At 41.3% G+C, this 24,957-nt stretch overlaps 1 protein-coding gene across 3 annotated transcripts in view; it reads left to right on the top strand.

Annotated features, from left to right (window-relative positions):
- FAM20B (FAM20B glycosaminoglycan xylosylkinase) overlaps positions 1 to 24,957 on the top strand; it is a 49,822-nt gene that overhangs the window by 12,260 nt on the left and 12,605 nt on the right. For 2 of the 3 annotated variants that reach the window (XM_035280250.3, XM_078356236.1), the window contains exons 1-4: positions 3,826 to 4,338; positions 10,885 to 10,971; positions 15,057 to 15,166; positions 24,622 to 24,793. In XM_035280250.3, coding sequence (XP_035136141.1) covers positions 3,962 to 4,338; positions 10,885 to 10,971; positions 15,057 to 15,166; positions 24,622 to 24,793 — 746 coding nt within the window. In that variant the 5' untranslated portion in view covers positions 3,826 to 3,961. Of the gene's footprint in view, positions 1 to 3,825; positions 4,339 to 10,884; positions 10,972 to 15,056; positions 15,167 to 24,621; positions 24,794 to 24,957 lie in introns of those variants that run through there. The other variant, XM_078356237.1, reaches the window with a different exon arrangement.

Here is a 24,957-nt window from a genome sequence, read left to right as displayed (position 1 = left end):
ACTGAAGTTGGTGACTGTGGAAATGAAAGACGGTTGTAAAGAACAATGACAAATTGCAGTCTTGTTGGTTCTACCAGGATGTGGTGACAGTAATCACAAACACGAAAACTTGTTTCGTTTTTTTTTTTTAACCTGCCCTCACTTAGAATCTGCCTAAGTAAATAGTGAAATAATACAACTGAACCCTTCAGTTCCCTTAATATAAATTGCTTTCTTTTTTTCTTTTGTGAGACAGAGTCTTACTTTGTCACCTAGGCTGGAGTGCAGTGGCACAATGTCAGCTCACTGCAACCTCCAGCTCCCGGGTTCAAGTGATTCTCCTGTCTCAGCCTCCTGAGTACCTGGGATTACTGGCGCCCACCACCACGCCCAGCTAATTTTTATATTTTTCATAGAGCTGGGGGTTTTGCCATGTGTCCAGGCTGCTCTTGAACTCCTGACCTCAGGTGATCTGGCCACCTCTGGAGCTGTTAGAACTTCTTAATTGCATTGATGATTAAAAACAAAGTGAAAAACCACAGCTCTAACCTTTGTGCAAAATGTTTGGATATGTTCTATAGCATTGGCCGGGGCGGGGGGCGGGGGGGGGAGGTGATGGATTTTTTTCATTCTAAATGAATGAGCAATGCCATTAAAAGTTTATGGGTTAACCAGACTTTAGTCCTGAAGGATGTTCTGTAGAAAGTAAAAGCCTATTAACCTGACCCCTTTGGGCCAGAATTGTTTCACATTTGTACTTAGTTGCATCTGGAGGTGCTGAGGAAGTGATTCTCAATACAACTAGATTTCCATATTGCCTTTTATCTCTGCAGCCCAAGAAGTATACTGTTGAACAAATACTTGAAAAAGTTGTGTGGTTTAGATTGCATTCGAACTAGCAAAAATCTCTGAAACCTTCTCTGCTAGTACTGCTGTTATCAGTAATCACAGGGAACTTTTACTGAGTTCCTCCCCAAACTTGATGCCATCACAATTACATTTCAGATGCACTTGAATTGCCTTTGTTTCAACTAATAGTGTTGTGTACCCAGGGAGGTGATGATGAAACAAAACAGGTGGCGGGGATAATTAGAATTTGAAATTAACTCTCACTTTCTGCTTCCTTCATGAAAATGGACAGAAAAGGAGTGATTAATCACTGAGAATAAACTTCATTCAGCTGGCTAACCGCAAGGTGTTGCCCTTAGAATACATTGTTGCTCTATAGGCTGCTTTTGAATATGTTTCCAGCTGTTATTAGGGGCGCAGTATCACGTTTAAGTGGGAGTGTCTCAGCCTGAATCATTTGCTCGATCTTTTGTGTTGGTTTTATTTCTTGGATTAATGGTTTGAGTTGTTAAATGAATTGGAGAGTGAAGCAACATCCTGTTATCTTCTTGTCATCTTTTTCTTACCTCAGTGCTGTGCTGTCTGTAGGCATATAGCAGAGCAAGCCTGTGCATGTTTTTAAATGGCCCTATGGAGTAGAAAGCAAACTCTCAGCATGCAAATGAGATGGTATTGTATGTTCTTGACACCCTTGCAAAAACCTTGTATTTGGAGTCTTTTAGCTTAATAATTGCCCAGAGTGTGGTCAGCCCCATGCTAGAAGGAGCACTTCTTTATGTCTGTGACATGAATATCCTTGTTACGTGCCTGACCATTCCAGACATAGTAGTGTTCCTATAGTACCAGGCTTCATTAGTTTCCTGGTTATAGTCTGCTGATGGTATGGGGATTTTTTTTTCCTTAATGTATCCGGTTTTGACTATCCATTGTTTGCATGTATTTTAATTTTGAAGAATAATTGGTGAGGGAATATGTGTCTGGGGTTGTATTTAAATACATGAGCAGCAGATATGACATGTCCAGGATCACTGGGTACTTGGACTCAGCGATAGTTATTTCTCTCCTCTGCACCCTCTGGCATTTTTTAGGAATTGTTATCTTACCAGAATGAGAACTAGAAAGTTACCAAATACTGGTGGTTTTGGATATGCAAAAGTCCTTGATATATTTTGAAAGTTAAAATAATGAAAGTTAAGCAATTATGTATAGCTTGCTGTTTTGTTTTTGTTGTGTTTTTTTTTCTCATTGTTTTGGTTATTAGGCATGTGTAGCCAACCTCATGGCTCCCTAATGGCTTTGCATTCCAATTAAAACAGGAATATTTGCTCTAAAATTTTCATTGTACCTGGTTCTTGCTTATTATTGTCACAGGATCCTTGGAGTGTCACTTTGCCAGCCAGAAACCTTTGTGGCCGTGGCATCTTCTGCCTGAGTAGTGCTCGTGCCCACTGGGCTTGTTCTGCTCACTCAGCCCAGCAGGCTGTGCTGAGCTCATTCTATGGGCATGGATCCCACATCTGCCAAGAGCAGGCCAGGTGCAGAGCACCAGAGGTGTGTGGACAAGCTAGCAGGGGGTCTGGCCACTGCACACAGCCAGGCACACTGGCTTCTGTGGTGGGGTGGGCAGCTCTAGGCAGCTCCATGTGAGGCTGCTCCTGGACAAGATGTACCACATGTGGCTTCTGCTGCAAGTACTTGGATCTGAACAAGGGGAACATGGTGGCGTCCAGAAACTTGGAGACACTGGGAACCTCAGAACCCCTCAGAACCTCAAAGCCCTGGCTCAGGGATCCCCTAGGTCTGAGCTCCGCAAAGGGCCACAGCTCTTCTCTCTTTCTGATTGCCCACCACATGGTAGCAGGGGGTATGTTTCAGCCCTGTTTGTGTTACAGCTCTTTCATTCCCACCATTTGGTGGGTCCTGAGTTCTTACTCCATGTCCAGGAAGAATGAGGTACCTGGAGGGTGAGCAAGGTGGAAAGAAGCTTCATTGAGCAATAGCACAGCTCTCTGAAGACCCGAAGTGGGTAGCTCCTTTCTTCAGGCATGTCCTCTGATGAGTGTCTAGCTCTCAGTGAAGAGGAGACTCACAGTGGGCAGATCCCTTTTGCGTGCAGGTTGTCGTGACATCTGTTTGAGTCTGGGGTTTTTAATGAGCTCAGAAGAGAGGAAGTGCGTGCTGATTGCCCCTTGGGTGGCGATGGGCAGGCTCGGAAAAAGCATCATAAGTTCTCACTGTGGTCTGCAGATTCTAACCGGAACTGATGGCCCAGCCCTCATGCTTCAGGCTGTCCCTGGCTTGAAGGTGGGGCTTCACCAAGGACCCACCCCTTTCCACCCAGGAACCTGCTTTCTGCCGCCATTTGTGTCATCCACAGTGCCCAGGCTGTTTGTTCCAAGGGACACCTGCAGGCCTACACTGATCCATCCTCAGTCCCCCCTCAGCCTCCCTTTCATGCTCATTGGTGCCCAAATTCCAGAGGGAGCCGACACAGCAGGGGCCTGGTGTATCAGCACTGCCCCAAGCACATGTACACCTGGCCAGGTCACAACATTGCCTGGGCTCTGCCACAATTTTCCTCCACTCTGGAGTGGGCGTTGGGAGTGGGGAGAGACCAGGCAGCAGGAGTGGCATTTCTGAGCCTGCGGGTATAGCTGTTGCTGGGTGGCTGCAGCTGCACCCAGGAGCACAGGGCTCCTGCCCCACCAACTTGGAAGGGGGCAGGGCTCCCACCTGTTCCCAGCTCCTGCCAGCTCCATGGAGTGTGCCGCCCTGCTCATGCATCCCCCACTGCAGCCAGCGTCTTCACAGCAGCTGTTCCAGATGGGCCACTGCTGCCATCATTAGGTCCTTCTCCAGACTAGTTAATTTTAAATTATTGAACCTTCTCAAGCTCAAGATTAGCAAGCCTAAAAGGGTGAGTAATAGAGGCTTGCAAAAGATTCAGGGGTGGAAGGACAAAACTTTTGATCAAATTTTGCTTTATACTTGGGCTTGCAGGAACTGTGGAAGGTGGATCAGTGAAGAAATGTACCAGTGTGTATAATCATGGAATCTCCTTGCTAACCATCACCACCAGCTCTCCTTAATAAGTGAGCAAGAGTGGGTCAGGGGAGAAGGAAAAGAGGTCAACATGAAGCTAAAGCAGCGAGTCGTGCTGTTAGCAATTCTCCTTGTCATCTTTATCTTCACCAAAGTTTTCCTGATTGACAACTTAGACACATCAGCTGCCAACCGCGAGGACCAGAGGGCCTTTCACCGAATGATGACTGGCTTGCGGGTGGAGCTGGCGCCCAAGCTGGACCATACCTTGCAGTCTCCCTGGGAGATTGCAGCCCAATGGGTGGTTCCCCGGGAAGTGTACCCTGAAGAGACGCCAGAGCTGGGGGCAATCATGCATGCCATGGCCACCAAGAAAATCATTAAAGCTGACGTGGGTTATAAAGGGACACAGCTGAAAGCCTTACTGATACTTGAAGGAGGACAGAAAGTTGTTTTCAAACCTAAGCGGTAAGTTTTCATCTTGGAAGCTGTATGTGTAGTTGGTTGATTCATTTAATTTGGGATTTATATAAGATTTATTTTATCGTCTTCTTCTCTTGGAAGTCTCTTCAGTAAAATAAGAGGGGTAGACTAGATCTCTGAAATCTTTTCTAGCACTTATCATGAATCTACTTTTAGAGTATCATACAGAATAGTTTACCTGCCCTAAAATCCTCTATGCTCTACCTATTCATTTTTCCCTCTCTGCCCCAGAACACCTAGTAACCCATTGGTCTTTTTGCTGTCTCCATAGTTTTGCCTTTTCCTGAATGTCATATAATTGGAATCACAGTATGTAGCCCTTTCAGATTGGCTTTTATTTAGTAAAGTACATTTAAGGTTTTTACGTATCTTTTTGTGGCATGATAGCTCATTTCCTTTTATCACTGAATAATATTCCATTGTCTAGAGGTACCACAGCTTAATTATCCATTCACTTACTGAAGGACATCTTGGTTGCTTCCAAGCTTTGGGCAATTGTGAATAAAGCTGCTATAAACATCCATGTGCAGGTTTTTGTGTGGACATAAATTTTCAACTCATTTGGATAGATACCAGAAGCATAATTGCTGGACCACATAGTAAGAGTACGTTTTGTTTTGTAAAAAATTGCTAAACTGTCTTCCAAAGTAGCTGTACCATTTTGTGTTTCTACCAGCAACGAATGAGAGTTCCTATTGCTCCATATCCTCACCAGGGTTCAGTGTTTCAGATCATAGCTAATCTCATAGATCTCTCGTTGTTTCTTTCACCTGTTTTAAGCAAAGAACTGGGCCATTTTAGTTACCTTAGTAACTAAATATGTATGTAGTTAGTGATCCCTTTGGACTTCCTAGGGATCTACAGAGATGATTTGTGTGACGATTCTGTGATACTTTTTTTTTTTTTCTCAAGACAGCTTGGAGGGCATAATGGTTTTAAAAAGTTTTCTGAGTATTTGAAACTGAAATAGGCTAACATCATGATGGTGATTTGTATTCTTTTGCCAGGAGGTAGTTACCAATGAATATTCTCAAAGTTTGTAATGTCTGAAATCTTTTGTGTACTAAATGTGTTTTTCATTCTTCAGTAGAGCTTTTGAAAAAATTAAAACATACCTTTGGATTTCTTTCTGGAGTGGGAAAATAAATGTAGGGAAAAGATGTACAAAATTCAACTCCCTTTCTTGTCCAACTGTTGGTAAATAAACGGCAGTCCCAGCATGAATGTATAGGGAGCCCAGAAACGGAAGGAATCACTGTTGGTCTGGAACTGGGAAATATGTCAGTGATGTGGAAATTAGGAAACTTAAAAAATGTGGTAGACATTTAGAGAACATAAAAATTTGATTGGGGCTGGGTGTGTTGGCTCACGCCTGTAATCCCAGCACTTTGGGAGACTGAGGTGGGTGGATCACTTGAGCCTGGTTGAAATAATGAGACCCTGTCTACAAAAAATAAAAAATTAGCTGGGTGTGGTGGTGCATGCATGTAGTCCCAGCTACTCGGAAGGCTGAGGTGGGAGGGTGGGAAGATTACTTGAGAGTGAGAGTTTGAGGCTGCAGCAAGCCCTGCCACTCACTATCTTCCAGCCTGTGTTGGTAAGACCCTGTCTCAAAAAAAAAAAAAGTGGTTATGTGGGCCTGGGATCTAATTTCTGTTGAACGCCAGGCATTACACTAAGTGCTTTTGTATCTGTTAATCTTTTAAACACTTATAGGAAGGTTTAACCCTTGTGGACAATTTCAGTTCTTATTTTCAGAATAAGAAACAGGTTTAGAGAGTGTAACTTAACTTGACTAGGTCATCTCACATTAATCAGTGGTGCAGAAGTTCAAACCCAGACTTGTTAGAGTTGTAAGCAGCTTGTGGCAGAAGCCACACACATGGAATTTTTTAAGTATGTTTGCTTCCCCTAAGTGATGACTTGGGGCACCATCATAAAAAATCGCATTTAACGTTGAAGTATGGTCTTTGACTTCTTGGCCTGAGAGATTAGCAGCATAAACAGAGTGATGGAAAAAGGCAAACTAAAGACAAAAATTATATTTGTATACAAAGATATGGCCGGGTATGGTGGCTTATGCCTGTAATCCCAGCACTTTGGGAGGCTGAGGCAGGCAGATCACTTGAAGTCAGGAGTTTGAAACCAGCCTGGCCAACATGGTGAAACCCCATCTCTACTAAAAATATAAAAAATTGTCCGGGCATAGTGGTGTGTGCCTGTAATTCAAGCTACTCAGGAGGCTGAGGCAGGTGAATCACTTGAACCTGGGAGGCGGAGATTGCAAGGAGCCAAGATGCTCCATTGCACTCCAGCCTGGTCAATAAGAGCAGAATTCCATCTCAAAACAATAAAATTAAATAAATAAATAAATACAGAGATGAGCTTTGAGCATTTTGTGTTTAAGTAAGAGTAGATCTTCTTCTCACCCACCACTTGTACACTGGAGAACTGAAGGGGAGATGGGACAGCAGGAAGTGTGTTAGAAGACAAATATTTCCAAGAGTGTACACTATTAGACCAGGTGTTTTGCAGGATAGGCCTGAAATGTTCGGACAAGGTATAAGTGGAGGGAGGAGAGGCCAGACTGATGAGTGGGGGAGGTAGCAACAGATAAATGCATAAGCTTAGTCACTACTTGCTTCATCTTATATCTCTTATTACCACTGCAGCCTTCTCATTACCTTCCTCCTCCAGACCATCCTGGAAACCACTTCCATTCTTCCCCAGAAGACTCATATTATCGCTATATTCCCCAGCTTTAAAACATGCAGAGATGGCCTGGCACAGTGGCTCACACTTGTAATCCAAGCACTTTAGGGGGGTCAAGGCCGGTGGATCACGAGCTCAGGAGTTCAAGACCAGACTGGCCAACATGATAAAACCCCCATCTCTACTAAAAAATACAAAAATTAGCTGGGCATGGTGGCTCATACCTATAATCTCAGCTACTTGGGAGGCTGAGGTAGGAGAATTGCTTGAACCAGGACCAAGGAGACAGAGATTGCAGTGAGCTGAGATCATGCCACTGCACTCCAGCCTGGGCTATAGAGCAAGATTCCATCTCAAAAAACAAAAACAAAAACAACATTCAGGAACTTTCCATTGTCAACCAGACAAAACCCGGCCTCCACAGCCTAAGATCAAGCCCCTGAGTGTCTGGTCTTCCTTTCTATATTCAGCCTTATTCTTCCTTTGTTCTTTGTTTCTGTCAAACTCTGCCCCCACTCCTCCATCATCTCCTAAACAGCCTATGTACACTCCCACTCTCCTCTCCAACTCAGCAAGGTTTTTTTTGGCCCCTGCCATAGGTGTTAACCCTTTGTGATTGCACATTACTGACCTGTGCTGCTTTATATCAGGAACTATCACAGGCTGGGGAAAGTAAATGTAAGTTTAAGTGCTTGCAGAAATTGACTCCAGTCCCTAAACACCCAGCAAAATGCTGTTCTGACCCCCAGGGCTTCAGAGACTATTTAGTCCTGGTATAAGTGCAAATTAATGTCCTTGGTCAGGCTCTGATGTCCTTCAACAGAAGGATCGGAGTGATTTACTGGCAGTTACTGTATGAATTTTGCTGCTCTGTCAGTGACTTAAGATGGATCACTCTCTGCTAAGAGGAGAATCTAAGTCCTTTCTTTAATAGCCACTTGTGGTTTCAGCATTTCTGGAGCCTAGCTATCCATGTTCTATTCTCAGAGATACCAGGTATGTGCAGTATAGGTAGATAATATATATAGGAATACAGTGACACTTTTATTTACACATTTTGCCTTATATTATAAGTAAAGGTAATTTTTTTTTTTTCAATGTAGCTGCTTCCATTCAGGAAGTAGTTGATCTTCACAGGCAAAAATGGCAGTTATGCTGGAAAAAGTACAAGAAGGTAGGGACCTAGGAGCAGGTAGATGTGAATGAGTGATTTTAGGAAATGCTGAAAGGGACCTTGGAGATCAGCTAGCTAGTCCAATTGTTCATTTTACGGGTGAGAAAAATGAGATCCAGAATTTTGACTTTCTATATTTCACATAATCAAAATATGAGCTAAGGATTTAGGCCTGACTTCAGTGCAGTTCTTTTGATTCTTACTTCGTTCCTCTTCCATCTTTTCCTCTCCAGCCCACTCCCAAAGTACCTAGGTTCTGCTAAGGTTTTGCATTTTACTCTGAGCAGCCTTTAGATGGATTGGTAAACTCTCTAATGTTTCTCTGAAAGGAACGTATGGCACATCACTACATACCTTCCTGTGGCTTCCCTGGAGTACTAAAAACATTCAAGGATAGCCTACATCTGTAGTAGAGAGAACAGTACCTGAATAGAGTCAGCTTTTTGCTGCAGTAATATTTCAAATTTGAGTTTTAATTTAGAGGTGGCTAATTTAAACCTGTTTTATTGTTCCTAAATAACCACTAGGAATTAAAAAAAAAAAAAAAATTTGGTGCCGAGCATGGTGGTTCATGCCTGCAATCCCAGCAGTTTGAGAGGCTGAGGCAGGTGATCACCTGAGGTTAAGAGTTCAAGACCAGTCTGACCAACATGGTGAAACCCCATCTCGTCAAAAATACAAAAATTAGTTGGGTATGATGGCAGGTGCCTGAAATCCCAGCTGTTCGGGAGGCTGAGTGGGAGAATCACTTGAACCCAGGAGGTGGAGATTGTAGCGAGCCAAGATCGTGCCACTGCACTGCAGCCTGGGCAACAGAGCAAGACTCTGTCTCAAAGTAAAAAGTATATTGACCATGCTAAGAAGAAACTAGTGCCCAACCGATTGGTGATACGTGGCCTTCTTCTAACAGATGCTTCATCATTTTGTCTTGAAGATGTATTTTGTGGAGATTATTTCACTTCATATTCTAAGGTCATTTAAGTTGAAATTCATTGCCTTTTATAGTACTGTTTTCTACTTCCCCATTGCTGTTTTAGCATGGGAGAGCCAACTGTCCTTAGTGGAACTTCTCTTCTCCACATCAATCTCAATTTATTTCTATTTCATAGGTCCCTTCTAAAAGGGCTCCTTTTGATTTAGGAAATGCAGGAGACCACTGGAGATTATAGGCGAATTAAGTACTTTTTTCTTTCCAATTAACAGATTTACATTGCATCTTTTAAAATGATTAGTGGAAATTATATCATGCATATAATATAAAATCATCAGAATGCAGTTTGAAATGAAAGAGACCTTAGAAATTACCTCCTAGTCCAGCCCCTAATATTGTAAATAAGGAATCTGAGACCCAGAGGATAGAAAGGTTTTGTTCAGGCTTACTCAGTTAAGTAATGACAGCCACACCACCTCTCACTGCCAGTCCAGGATTCCTTCTACTACGTCATCATAACCTTAAAGAACAAGAATTGTTATTTAAACAACTTTTTTCAAAAGCACTTTTGCCTTCCTATTATCAAAGATTGAGTAGTATCAGACCATTTTCATTTCCCCCCCAAATTTAAACTTCTCTTACAAGCTTTGCCACAGCCAGTCTGGGAACGAAAGTTTCTTTTGTTGTTTTTGTTTTTTGAGACAGTCTCTCACTCTATCACCCAGGCGGGAATGCAGTGGAACAATCTCAGCTCACTGCAAGCTCTGCCTCCCAGGTTCAGGCGATTCTCCTGCCTCAGCCTCCTGAGTAGCTGGGACTATAGGCATGCAACACCACACTTGGGTAATTTGGTTTTTTTTGTTTTGTTTTTTTGACATGGAGTCTTGCTCTGTCACCAGGCTGGAGTGCAGTGGTGCAATCTCGGCTCACTGCAACTTCTGCCTCCTGGGTTCAAGCGATTCTTCCACCTCAGCCTCCCGAGTCGCTGGGACCACAGGCGCATGCCACCATACCTAGCTAATTTTTTTGTTTTTTTAGTAGAGACGGGGTTTCACCGGGTTATGGTCTTGATCTCTTGACCTCATGATCCACCTGCCTTGGCCTCCCAAAGTGCTGGGATGACAGGCATGAGCCACCGCGCCCGGTAATTTTGGTATTTTTTGGTAGAGATGGGGTTTCACCATGTTGGCCAGGCTGGTCTCAAATTCCCAACCTCAGGCAATCTGCCCATCTTGGCCTCCCAAAGTGCTGGGATTACAGGCATGAGCCACTGTGCCTGGCCAGCAAAAGTTTTAATTATATATTTTTCTTAATTTCTTCAGGTAATTTTAGTAGACATTTATTAAGAACCAACTATGTGCTTAATACCATTGTGCTGGCAATACAATGATAGTCCTTGCTTTCCAGAAAACTACCTTGTATCTGTACTTAAACTACACCAGAAGCCCTTTAGTGGGGAAAAAAATGACATCTTCCTTGTTTTATTCTTAGAATGATCACTGACATAACATACAGAACTCTAGTTTCCTTCTCGACCTCATCTTCACTGTGTCTACCAGCAATTTATGCTAATCCACAGTTGTTCTCATGGTTGACAGAGAAGGTGACTGTAACAGAATCAGGTTTGCCAAAGCTTGTATTCTACCACTTGTGCTGTCACCTCTGTTAGTGATGTAATCCATGTATACATCTGTGCTTCCCATTCACTTTGCAGGTATAGCCGAGACTATGTGGTGGAAGGGGAACCGTATGCTGGTTATGACAGACACAATGCAGAGGTAGCAGCCTTTCACCTGGACAGGTATGTATGATTAGAATAGGTTATGTTCATTTTGTTTCCTTTCAAAACTCTTGAAGAGGACTTGAGGACTCCTTCAAAAAGATGCAACACTAATAAATGACTTCTTACCCCTTTTAGATAGCTAAGTGACTAGTTCCGTTAAACTTGTATGAGTCCTATAATTTGGTTGGTACGAGGAATACTAAAGTATTTTAATTCCAGGCTTCTTTAGGTCATTTCATTTCTGGCCTGCTGTTATTATCATCAGTGAAGATATTTTTGGTAAATAAACTTTGCACTTAAATCTCTGAATTGAACTAGTCATTAATTGGGCCTAGCCATCCTGTTATTTTGTTATGTATTTGTTTTAAGTAAGTAATGCTGACTTATCCCCATGTGCTGGAAACATATAGCATGAAATATATAATGAGTTTTATTGTCCTTTGTTTTATATAAAATATGTACAGCTTCAAAAACCAGAATAATTCCAAAAGGAAAGGGCTGGGCGTGGTGGTTCACACCTGTAATCCCAGCACTTTGGAAGGCCAAGGCAGGCGGATTGTCTGAGCTCAGGAGTTTGAGACCAGCCTGGGCAACACGTGAAACCGCATCTCTAGTAAAATACAAAAAAATTAGCCAGGCATGGCAGTGTGAGCCTGTAGTCCCAGCTACTCAGGAGGCTGAGGCAGGAGAATTGCTTGAACCCCAGAGGCAGAGGTTGCAGTGAGCCGAGATCGTGCCACTGCACTCCAGCCTGGGCGACAGTGAGACTCCGTCTGAAAAAAAAAAAAAAAAGGATGTGAATTCTAAGTTTGTAAGTTAACTAGGAAAGTTCTTTTTTTTTTTTTTCTCAGCAGGTTGCTAGTCAGAAACCTTGCAGCTGAACTACTATCTCAGTTAACTCCTCTGACCTGCTCTTTCATCAGGCCATATTAGCAGACTTTAAAAGAAATTGCTTACGATATTTGTTTTAAAAATTAATTGATGACTGGATACAGTGGCTCATGCCTGTAATCCCAACATCTTGGGAGGCTGAGGTGGGTGAATCACTTGAGCCCAGGAGTTCAAGACCAGCCTGGGCAACATGGTGAAGCCCCATCTCTACTAAAAAAATACAAAAATTAGCTGAGTGTAGTTCCAACTAGTGGGGAGGGTGAGGAGGGAGGATCACTTGAGCCTGGGAGGTAGAAGCTACAGTGAGCTGGGATCATGCCATTGCACTCCAGCCTAGCAACAGAGTGGGACCCTGTCTCAATAAAATAAAATAATAAATAAAATTTTAAAAGTTTTTTTTTTGAGAGTCTCACTCTGCCCTCCAAACTGGAGTGCAGTAGCCTAGTCTTGGCTTACTGCAACCTCCACCTCCTGGGTTCAAGCAATTCTCCTGCCTCAGCCTTCCAAGTAGTTGGGACTACAGGTGCACGCCACCACACCCGGCTAATTTTTTGTATTTTTAGTAGAGACGGGGTTTCACCTTGTTGGCCAGGCTGGTCTGGAACTCCTGACCTCAGGTGATCCACCTTCCCCAGCCTCCCAAAGTGCTGGGATTACAGGTGTAAGTCACTAGCCCAACCTAAAAATGAATTTATAAGAAAACCAGAAAAGAAAGGTGAAATGTTTGTCTTTTTCTGAAGTAGGATTTTGTAAACATAACTTAAAAATTGCAAATTCAGTAGACTTGACTAAATAAAATAATGAACTTATTTTATTTATATTCATAATGAACTTATTTTATATCAAGAAACAGCAAACAAAATTTAAAAGCAAACAACAAACCAGGAGAAAGCACTTGAATCTAATACTAATCTGAGTATTAATAACCTTAATATGTGTTTATACAAATCTATCTATCTATCTATCTATATATGTTAAAACGCTCTTAGAAAACAGATTAAGAACACATGCATTGTTGATTTGTAATAAATATGGGGGGAGGGAGTTCATCCTCACCAGAAATTTTTTAAAATTCAGATGAAACAATGAGATACTGTTTTTACCTGTTGAAAATGGCAAAGCTTAAAAAAAGATAGCACTTTATTGGCAAGAATACATTGAGATTCATATGTTGCTTATGACATTGTCAGTTATTTCAGTCTTTTCTGTTAAGAACCCTAGCATTATTTATCAAAAACCTTAATGTTCATACCCTTTGAACAAATATTTGCTTTTTTATACACATATCTAGGACATTTCTAGGAAGTATCCTAGAGAAAGAATACAAAATTCAAAGATATATATACAACAGTCTTAGCCATAAGCATTTTCAATAATGAAAAACTGGTTGTAACCTAAACACCTGTTGATACAGAAAAGCTTAGATACATGTGTACAATACCATGAATTTTTGCTGCCTCTTTTAAGACCTAGTAGTGGACAGTTGGATAAATCCTGCTCCTCACTTAATGGCATACTAGATGAGGCTTTCCAAGACCATATCTGTTTGCCTCTTTTCTTCATCCCCAAACCCCTTCCTCCTGTCCTGTTTGTTGGACACTAGCAGGCATAAATTTCCTCATTTCTGTACCAGTGTTTTGTATTACCCAATACCCTATGTTTTGTTAATATGTATGTAAAGTGATACTCATTGTTATTTTGTGTTTCCCCATTACTGGCTAAGTTTTATCTTTTCACAGGAAGACACCTATTTATTTGAGTATTTGTGTACTTTTGAAGTTAATTAACGATAATGTTTCAGTTTGTGACTCGTGCTTTGGGAATCTTGTAAAAGTACTTCCCTACTTCAAAGTCTGAAAGATGTTCTCTGGTCAATCACCCTGTCACTTTTGTTAAATGCCACTGTAGCCAGCCTCAAGTGCCACAGTAATATTGCCCCTCAGTGCTAACCTGGCTGCTGTTCTTTGGCTTGGCAGTTGTCAATGGGGAGAAAAAATACTTCCCAATCTAGGCATTTGTTTGTAGTCCTAGCTACCAGGGAAGCTAAGGTGAGAGGATCGCTTGAGCCCAGGAGTTCCAGGCAGCAGGGAGCTATGATCATACCACTGCACTCCAGCCTGGACAACAGAGTGGGACTCTTAAAAACCAACCAGCCAAACAAACACACCAAAAAAACCCTCCCCCACCTTTTTCATTCATGGATCCTGATACTTTTCTGCTTTGGGTTGCTGTTTCTTCATTACATTCAGATTTAACCACCTTCTCTTGACTCAGGGTGGGATCTCTGGATTTCTATGTTACTTTGACATATCTGTTGCTTTTGTGGCTTTTCTAAGACTGGTTTTAGGACAGAATCAGCAGCCCTAAACAGTAACCATTTGTAAAGGCTTTCTAACCACTGGGGAAAGGTTCATGATGCAAGATGAGTAAAAAGCAAGATACAAAACTGCATGCAATATAATTGCAATTGTATGCATATAATAAGTGTAAGTATGTGTGCACTTAAACGGAAAACATACTTATGTGCCAAAATGTCAGTGCCTATAATTATTTATGGGTTTGGGAATTATAGGTGATTTTTATTTTCTTCATTATAAATTTTCTGTTTGTTCCAAATTCTGCCCCTCCAACTTTTTTTCAGTTAGCGTGTATTTTTTTAGCCAGGAAATTTCATTTTTTAAAAATAAATTATTGTTTTCAACCTCTTAGGTTATTAGAGATGTTTTCAAATGTCTCTGTATTTAATTTGCTCTGTGAGCTTATCCTTTTAGATCAGTCTGCAGTTTTTTTTAACCAGTGTACTGTTTTATTTAAAGATTTGAACTCATATGTGAGTTTGGGTCCCATCTTTTTTCTAATGCTTTCCTAAAATCTAGTTTTAATTTTTATTATGAAAACATTTCTAACATACAAAAGTAGAAAGAATAGTATAAGGAGCCAAGTATAAGGAACCCATATACCTACTCTGTACATTTAACAGTTATTCACCTTTTATCAGATTTGCCTTATCCATTTTGCTAAAGTATATATTAAAATAAATCACACACACCTTGACATTAAATTCCTAAATATATGTATCTCTAAAAAATTAGCTCTACCTACTAGCTAAAACCCTTCACACATTTGACATGATGAACTGTAATTTTTAATACTGTTACTTAAAAAACATCCCCTAATGTTTTTCTCTTCTGTTCTTCAATCTTCCAAACCAGGATTCTGGGTTTCCGCCGAGCCCCCTTGGTGGTTGGCAGATTTGTTAATCTTCGGACAGAGATCAAACCTGTTGCCACGGAGCAGCTGTTGAGCACCTTCCTAACTGTAGGTAAGAAGACTGTAGAGGCCATTTAGATAGGGGAATAAGTTAAAATGGGGCTGTTGAGCAAGCTGGCTTGTGACTTTTAGGAATTGAAAAACTCAAGGGAATACAAAAGCAAATCGGAGAACAGCTCTCAGGTTATTTGGGAAAATGAATCTAAAGGAGATGGCAGGAAATTGGAATTTTCCTGTGTATTCTTGTGTCTGTGACATAGGAAGAGAGGTCATTTAGTGATAGTGAAAGCAGGTGCTTATTTCCTTCTGCTTTCTCTTAGAGCTATTAATAAGTCTCAAACTCAGAATTTGGCCTAAATTGGTTATTGTTTGTATATCATTGGCTCAGTTGTTTTTATATATACATATGTTTTCTTGGGAACTGTCTCCGGTCTCCTTGGAATTGAGGAAATCTTAAGGCACCTCTTTAGGAGATCCAGAAATTCTTTTTACGGTTGTGTTTGGACCTGGAATATCAACAGGCCTACTACTTCCTCAAGAGTTAGCCTGTAACTCATTGTGCCCGGAACTGGTTATATTGCCCCGGGCCTTTGTTTTCCATTAGCTTAACTCTGAGGTAAGAGATCTGAGCTAAAATTCTCACTCCTATTTCCCTTGTGAGCAAGGTGAGAATGGGAAGAATTCAGAAGTGCTGTAGTTTCTTGTTTCCACCTCTTCACCTTGACTCTTTTTCAATGATACAGTGCACTGCATTAGGGCATGACTGTTGAAACAGACATTACAAGATGAACGTCATCTTGCTTTTTGTTAGAGGGAGTGGATTTACATTTAAAATGAGGAAGAAAAGAACTTATGTCAGATTCATCATTCAGAATTTCAACTTATAAGGCTTGGGCTATACTTTTCTTACAGATAACCAAAAGCATACAGTGTCAAATATTGCGTTAGATGTTTGTTTGTTTCAGATACTTTCTAATCACCTTTGGTTGTTCAGTTTTATGCTCAGCAAACATGAATTAATTCCTGGTGGGTGCTGGGATTGAGGGAAAGAGGTCGAGAAGAATAAGCCAAGATGTCTGCTCTTCAAAGGCTCACAGAAGGTTAACTCATACATTGTACAAAATGTGGGGAAGGAAGACGCAGAAGGTTTGTAGAGGAGGTTATTAACACTTGAACTGAGTATTGAAGAAGTAGTATGATTTATCAAGGCAGCAAAGAGGAAAGGGCATGGGCAAAATAACGGGAATATTAATAGGAACAAGAGCATATAGACTGGAAAGTAATAGAGCAGGTAGAGAGATTTGGCCAGAGGTAAAATTTTTAATAATCATCTGACCTTAACATAACCTTATTGTTATTGTTGTGTTTTTAAGACTTTGTTTTTAGAGCTGTTTTAAGTTTACAGCAAAACTGAAAGGAAGGTACAGAGATTTCCCAAATAACCCCTGCCCCACACATACATAGTTTCCCCCACTATCAACATCCCATATCACAGCAGAACAGTTGTTAGAATTGATGAGCTCACAGTGACACATCATAAGCACCCAGAGTCCATGGTTTACATTAGAGTTCTCTCTTGGTGTTGCACATTCTGTGGGTTTGGACAAATATATAATAACATGTATACATCATTATAGTATCACACAGAGTATTTTCACTGGTCTAAAAATCCTCTGTGTTCCACCTGTTCATCATTCTCCACCCCTCTCCAGTCCCCTTGCAACCACTGATCATTTTACTGTCTGTATAATTTTGCCTTTTTCCAGAATGCTACATAGTTGAATCACAGTATATAGCTTTTTTAGAATGGCCTCTTTCACTTAGTAATATACATTTAAGTTTCCTCCATGTCTTTTCATGGCTTGATTTCTCATTTCTTGTTATTGCTGACTAACGTTCTGTTGTCTGATGTACCACAGTCTGATATTCCATTTACCTATTGAATGGAATCTTGGTTGCTTCCATGTTTGGGCAATTGTGAGTAAAGCTGCTGTAAACATCTGTGTATAGCTTTTTGGATTGATGTAACTTTTCAATTTTTTGGGGTAAATACCAAGGAGTATGATTTCTGCATCATATGGTAAGAGTACATTTAGTTTTATAAGAAATTGCCAAAAAAAAAAAAAAAAAAGAAAGAAATTGCCAAACTGTCTTCCAAAGTGGCTGTACCATTTTGCATTCCCACCAGCAAGGAGTCAGAGTTCTATTGCTCCTCATCCTTGGCAGCATTTGATGTCATATTTTAAATTTTGACCATTCTAGTAGGTGTATCTCATTGTTTTAGTTTGTATCTTGGTGATGACATATAATATAAAGCATCTTTTCATATGTTTATCTGCCTTCCATGTACCTTGTTGAAGTGTCTGTTAAGGTCTTTGGCTCATATTTAAGTTAGGTTGGTTGTTTTCTTACTGTCAAGTTTTAGGAGTTCTTTGTATAGTATGGCTGACAGTCCTTTGTCAGATGTCTTTTGAAAATATTTTCTCCAGCTGGACGCAGTGGCTTATGCCTGTAATCCCAGCACTTTGGGAGGCCAAGGTGGGCAGATCACCTGAAGTCTGGAGTTCGAGACCAGCCTGGCCAACATGGCGAAACCCTGACTCTACTAAAAACACAAAAATTAGCTAGGCATGGTGGCACATACCTGTAATCCCAGCTACTTGGGAGGCTGAGGCAGAATTGCTTGAACCCGGGAGCTGGAGGTTGCAGTGAGCTGAGCTCACGCCACTGCACTCCAGCCAGAGCAACAGAACAAGAAAAAAAAGAAAACATTTTCTTCAGATGTATAACTTGTCATTTCATTCTCTTGATGCAATTTTTAAATGTATATTTAAGTTGGTATAGTAATATTAAGTTGGTATATAATACAAGAATAACTAAATTCTATGTAGCCCCAGCAACCTACTCAAATATGTTCACACTGTTACTTTATCAGATCCTCTTGACAATAGCATGCAATAAGTAGTTGAGGTGCTAGTCGCATTTTATACCTGAGAATGAAGGCTTAGAAGTGTCTAATAACTTTCCCAAAATCTCAAAGCTACTAATTGTTAGCCGGGATCCAAACACAGATTTTAAGACTCTAAATCTTTCATTAGCTTATAGTCTTTCATATGTATTTATTCAGTACAACTTTATTTCACTTCTGTTTGACAGGCGCTGAGCTAGGTGCTGAATAGCAAAACCGAATGACCTTCTTATCTTCAAGGATCTTTGTCTAATAGTACAAATGGCCATGAAGGGTGGGGGTAGGGGTGGGGGTGGGGGGAATAGGGAGGTGGCGTAGAAGTTATGGCCAGGGTGATAGTTAATTGGTGAAGGTGATATTTTAACCAAGTCTTAAAGGGAAAATAGCAGTCCATCAGGTAGGTACAGTAGGAAAGAACATTTAAGTTTGTGTTTAACATTTTTTGTGCTGTAGATACCTTTGGCAGTCTGGAGAAGCTTATGGATCCTTTCTGAAAATAAAGGTTTTAAATACATACATAAATTAAAATACATAGACTTATAAATGAAACCAATAATATTGAAGTATAATTTCAGTATCAAAAACTATAAAAAGCAAATTTGGATACAGTAATATGTGCTTTGTTATTTAAGACATTAAATAAGATCTAGCACAGATTAGTCACTACTGTGATTTCAAACTATATTTATAAATAGCATTTTGAGACGATCTGCAACAATGCTAGTATGATATGAAAATCTGTGATTTCTTGTAGAGACAAAGTCACAGGTAATGCAAATATGATAGTTTGCTCCCTGCCATCATAATGGAAGGAAATGCTAAGTTTTAGTAGAGGTTAGTAAAAATAAAGATGTAATTTTGTTCCCATCCAGCTCACAGGCCCTATGAGTTAACCCCGTTCCAGATAGAAGACAGAGCACGGACAAGGGTGATGAGCAGTGAAAGAACAGCAACAAGTTCAGGAGACTGTGCGATTTAACTAAGGAAAGGGTGTGTGGGGCTGGCCAATGAGGAAGACAGCTGGTCAGGACAGTGTCACTGAAGGGCCTGTGTACTATGCTTAGGAGTTGAGACTTTCCCTTTAGGCACTAAAAAGCTATGAAAAGAGTTTGAATGTGGAAAAATCAGATTTGAATTTCAAGAGCAAATTGTGGCAGCATTGTCAAGGGTGCATTGGGAAGGGGAGAATCAAGAGCTGAGAGCACTCTGGGACTGTTGTGAATTCATATGTAATAAGAGACAGAACTAAAGCTGGGACAGGAAATAGAAAGATTTAAGAGCTATTCAAGAATTGGAATGGAAAGAATTTGTTGAACATTTGGGCTGGGAGAGCAACTGAGAGAGAAGAAAAAATTAAGAATGACTCTTAGGTTTCTGGATTGAATGACAAGTGATTAGAGGAGCTGTTAATTATTTTAGAAATGTACAGAGAGGAGCATATTTAGGGAGGTGGAGCAGAGAAAGATAATGAATTTAATTTTGGATATTTTGTTTCCTTGACAGGAACATCCAGGAGTAAGTGTAGACTAATCATTTAGGAGCTAAAGCTTACAGTTGAGGAGAAAAGGCTTGGCTGAAGCCATATTATTGTCACAGTTGGTAGTTCGCCCAAGGAGAGCATGGAGACTGAGGTGATCAGAAAACCAGTTTTTTTTTTTTTTTGAGACAGAGTTTCGCTGTTGTTACCCAGACTGGAGTGCAATGGCACAATCTCAGCTCACCACAACCTCCACCTTCTGGGTTCAAGCAATTCTCCTGCCTCAGCCTTCCGAGTAGCTGGGACTACAGGCGTGCACCACCATGCCCAGCTAATTTTTGTATTTTTAGTAGACACGGGTTTTCACCTTGTTGACCAGGATGGTCTTGATCTCTTGACCTCGTGATCCACCTGCCTTGGCCTCCCAAAGTGCTGGGATTATAGGCGTGAGCCACTGCGCCCAGCCAGAAAACCAGTTTTTAAAAGTTTGGTGATCTGGGAAGTAGAGGTTCAGAGCCTCAGTTCATGGCACTGAAATGGGGATATTGAACTCTGGAAAGGTAGATTAAACCATGTTATTAAAATAAGTAACTGGTGTTGATTGGTGTCTGACAGTATGTCAGACACTGTGCTAAGCATTGCCATAGATTGCCTCATGTCCTCTTCACAACTCGGAGGTGGAGGAGGTACTGTTGTTGTCTTCATTTTACAGAAGATGCGTAGAAAGACTAAATTACATGCCCAGAGTCTTGCAGACTCATGATTAGTCTATATGTTAACCCCAGGAACCTGACCCCAGACCCCACATTCTCCCTTCCAATTATGAAGATTCTTTTTTTTTTTTTTTTTTGTTCCCTAGAGGCAGATACACCAATGATGAAGATTCTTATTTACCAGACTCAAGAGTTTGGATTTTATCCTGTAGGAAACAGGTTTTCTACACCAAGCAGTATTTTGTTTGGGGGCTTAAATTTTTTTTTTGAATCAGTAATGGATTCACGAAATTCAAAATTCAGGGAAATTCAGGCTGGGTGAGGTGGCTCACACCTCTAATCCCGGCACTTTGGGAGGCTGGCACCAGGGGATCATATGAGGCCAGGAGTTCAAGACCAGCCTGGCCAATATTGTGAAACCTCATCTCTACTAAAAATACAAAAATTAGCTGCGCGTGGTGGTGCATGTCTGTAATCCCAGCTACTTGGGAGGCTGAGGCAGGAGAATCACTTGAACCCAGGAGGCAGAGGTTGCAAAGAGCTGAGATCATGCCACTGCACTCCAGCCTGGATAACAAAGCAAGAGTCTGTCTTAAAAAAAAAAAAAAAAAAGTTTCTGTGAAATTCAGTTTCTCCTCTGTCTAGTTCCTTCCCCTTTCTCCAAGTGGCAACCTCTAATTAGCAATTTCCTTATGTCTTTTTTTTTTTTTGAGATGAAGTCTTGCTTTGTCACCCAGGCTGGAGTGCAATGGTGCTGTCTTGGCTCACTGCAACCTCTGCTTCCCGGGTTCAAGCCATTCTGCCTCAGCTTCCACTAGGATTACAGGTGTGACACCACCATGCCTGGCTAATTTTTGTATTTTTAGTAGAGATGGAGTTTCACCACATTGGCCAGGCTGGTCGCAAATGCTTGATCTCATCATCTGCCTGCTTCGACCTCCCAAAGTGCTGGGAGTACAGGTGTGGGACAACACGCCTGGCCTCCTTATGTCTTTTTGTATGAAATGTGAATATATACTTTTATTTAGCTCTACCATTTTATACAATATATGGCATACTTTGCATACTTTCACATCTTACTTTTTTTATGTAATATATCCTAGAAATGCGTATCACATGCAAAGAGCTTCATTCTTTTGTTTTACCCACTGCAAAGTGTTCCATTATTTAAGTCTCCCATAATTCATATAACCAGAATTTTATTGGACTTATATGTTGTTCCTGTATTTTGTTTTTACAACCAGTGTTGCCCAGAATTACCTTGTATATATGTCCCCTGGGCTGTGGAACAGTACCAGTCTGTGGCATGAGTAGGAACCAGGCTGCACAGCAGGAGGTGAGGGGTGAGCAAGCAGTACTGCCTCAGCACCACCTCCTTGTCAGATCGGTGGCAGCGTTAGATTTTCATAGGAGCAAAACCCTCTTGTGAACTGAGCATGTGAAGGATCTAGGCTTCGCATTCCTTGTTAGAATCTAATGCCTGATGATCTGATGTGGAGCAGTTTCATCCCAAAACTGTTCCCACCCAGCCCCAACCCCTGTCTGTGGAAAATTGTATTCCACAAAACCAGTCCCTGGTGCCAAAAAGGTTGGGCACCACTGATACATGTTGTTTCACACATAAGCAAATATTTCTAGAAAGGGAGTGCTAGCTCAAAGGGCACATGCATTTCAAATTTTGATAAGTGTGGCTACATTATCCTATATTGATGTTTAACCAGTTTATATTCCCATAGAAATATATGAGAGTGACTCTTTCTCTTAGCTTCACCAACAGTATTTTACTAAACTTTTGATTTTGTGTATTTCATATGTAGCATCCTTTTGTTTGAGAACTATTTCTATTTTCTGTTAACTGTCTTTGCATATTCTTTCCTCATTGGTCTTATTGATGTATAGGAGTTTATCCCTAGGGAGAATATAGTCTTTTGTGACATGAGATGTAAATTTTCTTTCTCAAATTTTTTTTTTTTTTTTTGAGATGGTATTTTGTTCTGTCACCCAGGCTGGAGTGTACTGGCGCAGACTTGGCTCACTGCAACCTTTGCCTCCCAGGTTCCAGCGATCCTCCTGCCTCACCCTCCCAAGTAGCTGGAATTACAGGTGCATACCACTACTCCCGGGTAATTTTTGTATTTTTAGTAGAGATGGGGTTTTGCCATGTTGGACAGACTGGTCTCGAACTCCTGACCTCAAGTGATCAGGAATTCACTTATTATAATACTTGCCAAATGGTGATTTTTTTTTTTAATGCTCTCTCTCAGTAGCATCATCAAATGATGACTTTTGGATTTTTATTTTTTTGAAACAGGGTCTCACTCTGTCACCCAGGCTGGAGTGCAGTGGCACAGTCATGGCTCACTGTGGCCTCAACCTCCTGGTCTCAAACAATCCTCCTACCTCAGCCTCCTGAGCAGCTTGGACTACAGGTGTGCACCACCATGTCCGGATAATGTTTTTATTTTTGTAGAGACAGAGTTTCATTGTGTTGTCTGTGCTGATCTCAAATTCCTGGGCTCAAGTGATCCTTCTCCCTCAGCCTCCCGAAGTGCTGGGATTGCAGATGTGAGCCACAGTTCCTAGCCACCAAATGATGATTTTTTTCATGCTATGATTGCCTCTAGACCTATTAGTTGTCATTCTGTTGAAGGGTTCAACTCCCCCGCCTCCACACATTCATTTGCTTGTTTATATCACCATGAACTCACTATGAGCTATAATTTATTACCATTATAATTATTTGGATGCTTACACTGTTCCACATTTGGCCAGTGGGAACCCCTACAAACTAGTTCTTGTGTCATTTTGGAATGGTCTCATCATTCTCCAAGCACTTCCTTGCAACTGATATAACACTGGTCCAGGCTCATCTTGTACTTTCCCGAACCCAGACCTGAAGCCAGCTGTTTCTTCAAGGAACCCTACTTCCTTTTAATGTGATATTAAAATGGTATTTAGGAACTAGTATGTGGGCGCTAGGTGTGCTCATTACTTCCTGGGTGTCATTGTTTCCACGTTCTCTTGAAGGACAGAGGTGGGAAATATATGTATGTGTATGTATATGTGCATGTACACACCTACAGATACACTTGTATCTTTTTCTGTATCTGTGTGTATTAAAACCATCAATGCAAACTAGTATTTCCAATTCTAATTCACCACTGCAGGATTTATCCTGGCTTTTTCTCTTTGTGTATGTTTAACTCTCTTCTCCACTGGTAAGAGGCCTGGTTCCTGGTACACTCAGTCTGTCTACTTATTTCTCAACTTTCCCCCTTCCTCTATCCCTATGTCTCTATGCAACTAAACTCTTGGCCACACTTGGCCTAGTACATGACCTCTTTTGCCCTCCCCTGGGCACTCTGGTCAAGATCTCAGCCCTAATGAAGAAGAGAAGTACGTTGCTTTCCTTTAATTAAAGTGAGTTCAGGCTGGACATGGTAGCTCACACCTGTAATCCCACAGTTTTGAGAGGCTGACGTGGGCAGATCACCTGAGGTCAAAATTTTGATACCAGCCTGGCCAACATGGTGAAATACAAAAATACAAAAATTTGCCAGGCATGGTGGCACACACCTGTAATCCCAGCTACTCAGGAAGCTGAGATGGAAGAATCACTTGAACCCGGGAGGTGGAGGTTGCAGTGAGCTGAGGTCATGCCACTGCACTCCAGCCTGGGCAATAGAGCAAGACTCAGTCTCCAAAAAAAAAATAAAATAGTGAGTTTAGAGGCTGGACATGGTGGCTCACGCTTATAACCCCAGCATTTTGAGAGGCTGAGGTGGGCAGATCACTTGAGTCCAGGAGTGTGAGACCAGCCTGGCCAACATGGCGAAACCCCATCTCTACCAGAAAAATAGAAAAATTAGCTGGGTGTGGAGGCATATATCTATAGTTCCAGCTACTCAAGAGGCTGAGATGGAAGGATGGCTTGAGCCCCGGAGGCAGAGGTTGCAGTGAGCTGAGATCAGCACTGCACTCCAGCTTGAATGACAAAGCTAGATGCTGTCTCAAAACAACAACAATAAAAACAAAACAAACGAAAGTGGATTCAGAAAGATAGTGGTGATGGTAGTTGACACCAGAGAGACTGGGTAGAAAGAACGCAGGAAGCAAGAGCAACTTACTTTTGGGTGTATATCCTTTTGTACTTTTTGAATTTTTTTTACACCATGTGATTTTTTATTATATTATCTATACAAGAAAATAAATGTTTAAAATACAGTAAATTCAGGGTCTTTGTTTTCACCATGCCTATTTACTTAACTCCTCTGTTATGCATTATTTGGGAGAGAATTTGGAGTCTTCATTATTTCCTTAAGTGTATTTGGCTCCTTTCTGTCCTGTAGGAAACAATACTTGTTTTTATGGGAAGTGCTATTACTGCCGAGAGACAGAACCCGCTTGTGCTGATGGAGACACAATGGAGGGATCTGTCACACTTTGGCTTCCAGATGTGTGGCCTCTGCAGAAACACCGTCACCCATGGGGCAGGACTTACCGAGAAGGCAAATTGGCCAGGTAAATGCTCTTATGAGCCATTACTTAATTCTCCCCTGTGCCTAGCCAGGTGCCAACTCTGTATAGGATACAGCAGTTCTGTCCAAGAGTAAAAAGAACTGTGGAGTCGAGCAAACCCAGTAGGTAGGAACTTTATCTTTTCTTTGTGTGTAATAGTGCCAGGT

Source organism: Callithrix jacchus, chromosome 18 (assembly GCF_049354715.1).
Source record: "Callithrix jacchus isolate 240 chromosome 18, calJac240_pri, whole genome shotgun sequence".
Lineage (NCBI taxonomy): Eukaryota > Metazoa > Chordata > Mammalia > Primates > Cebidae > Callithrix > Callithrix jacchus.
This window is presented reverse-complemented; position numbering and strand designations above follow the sequence as displayed.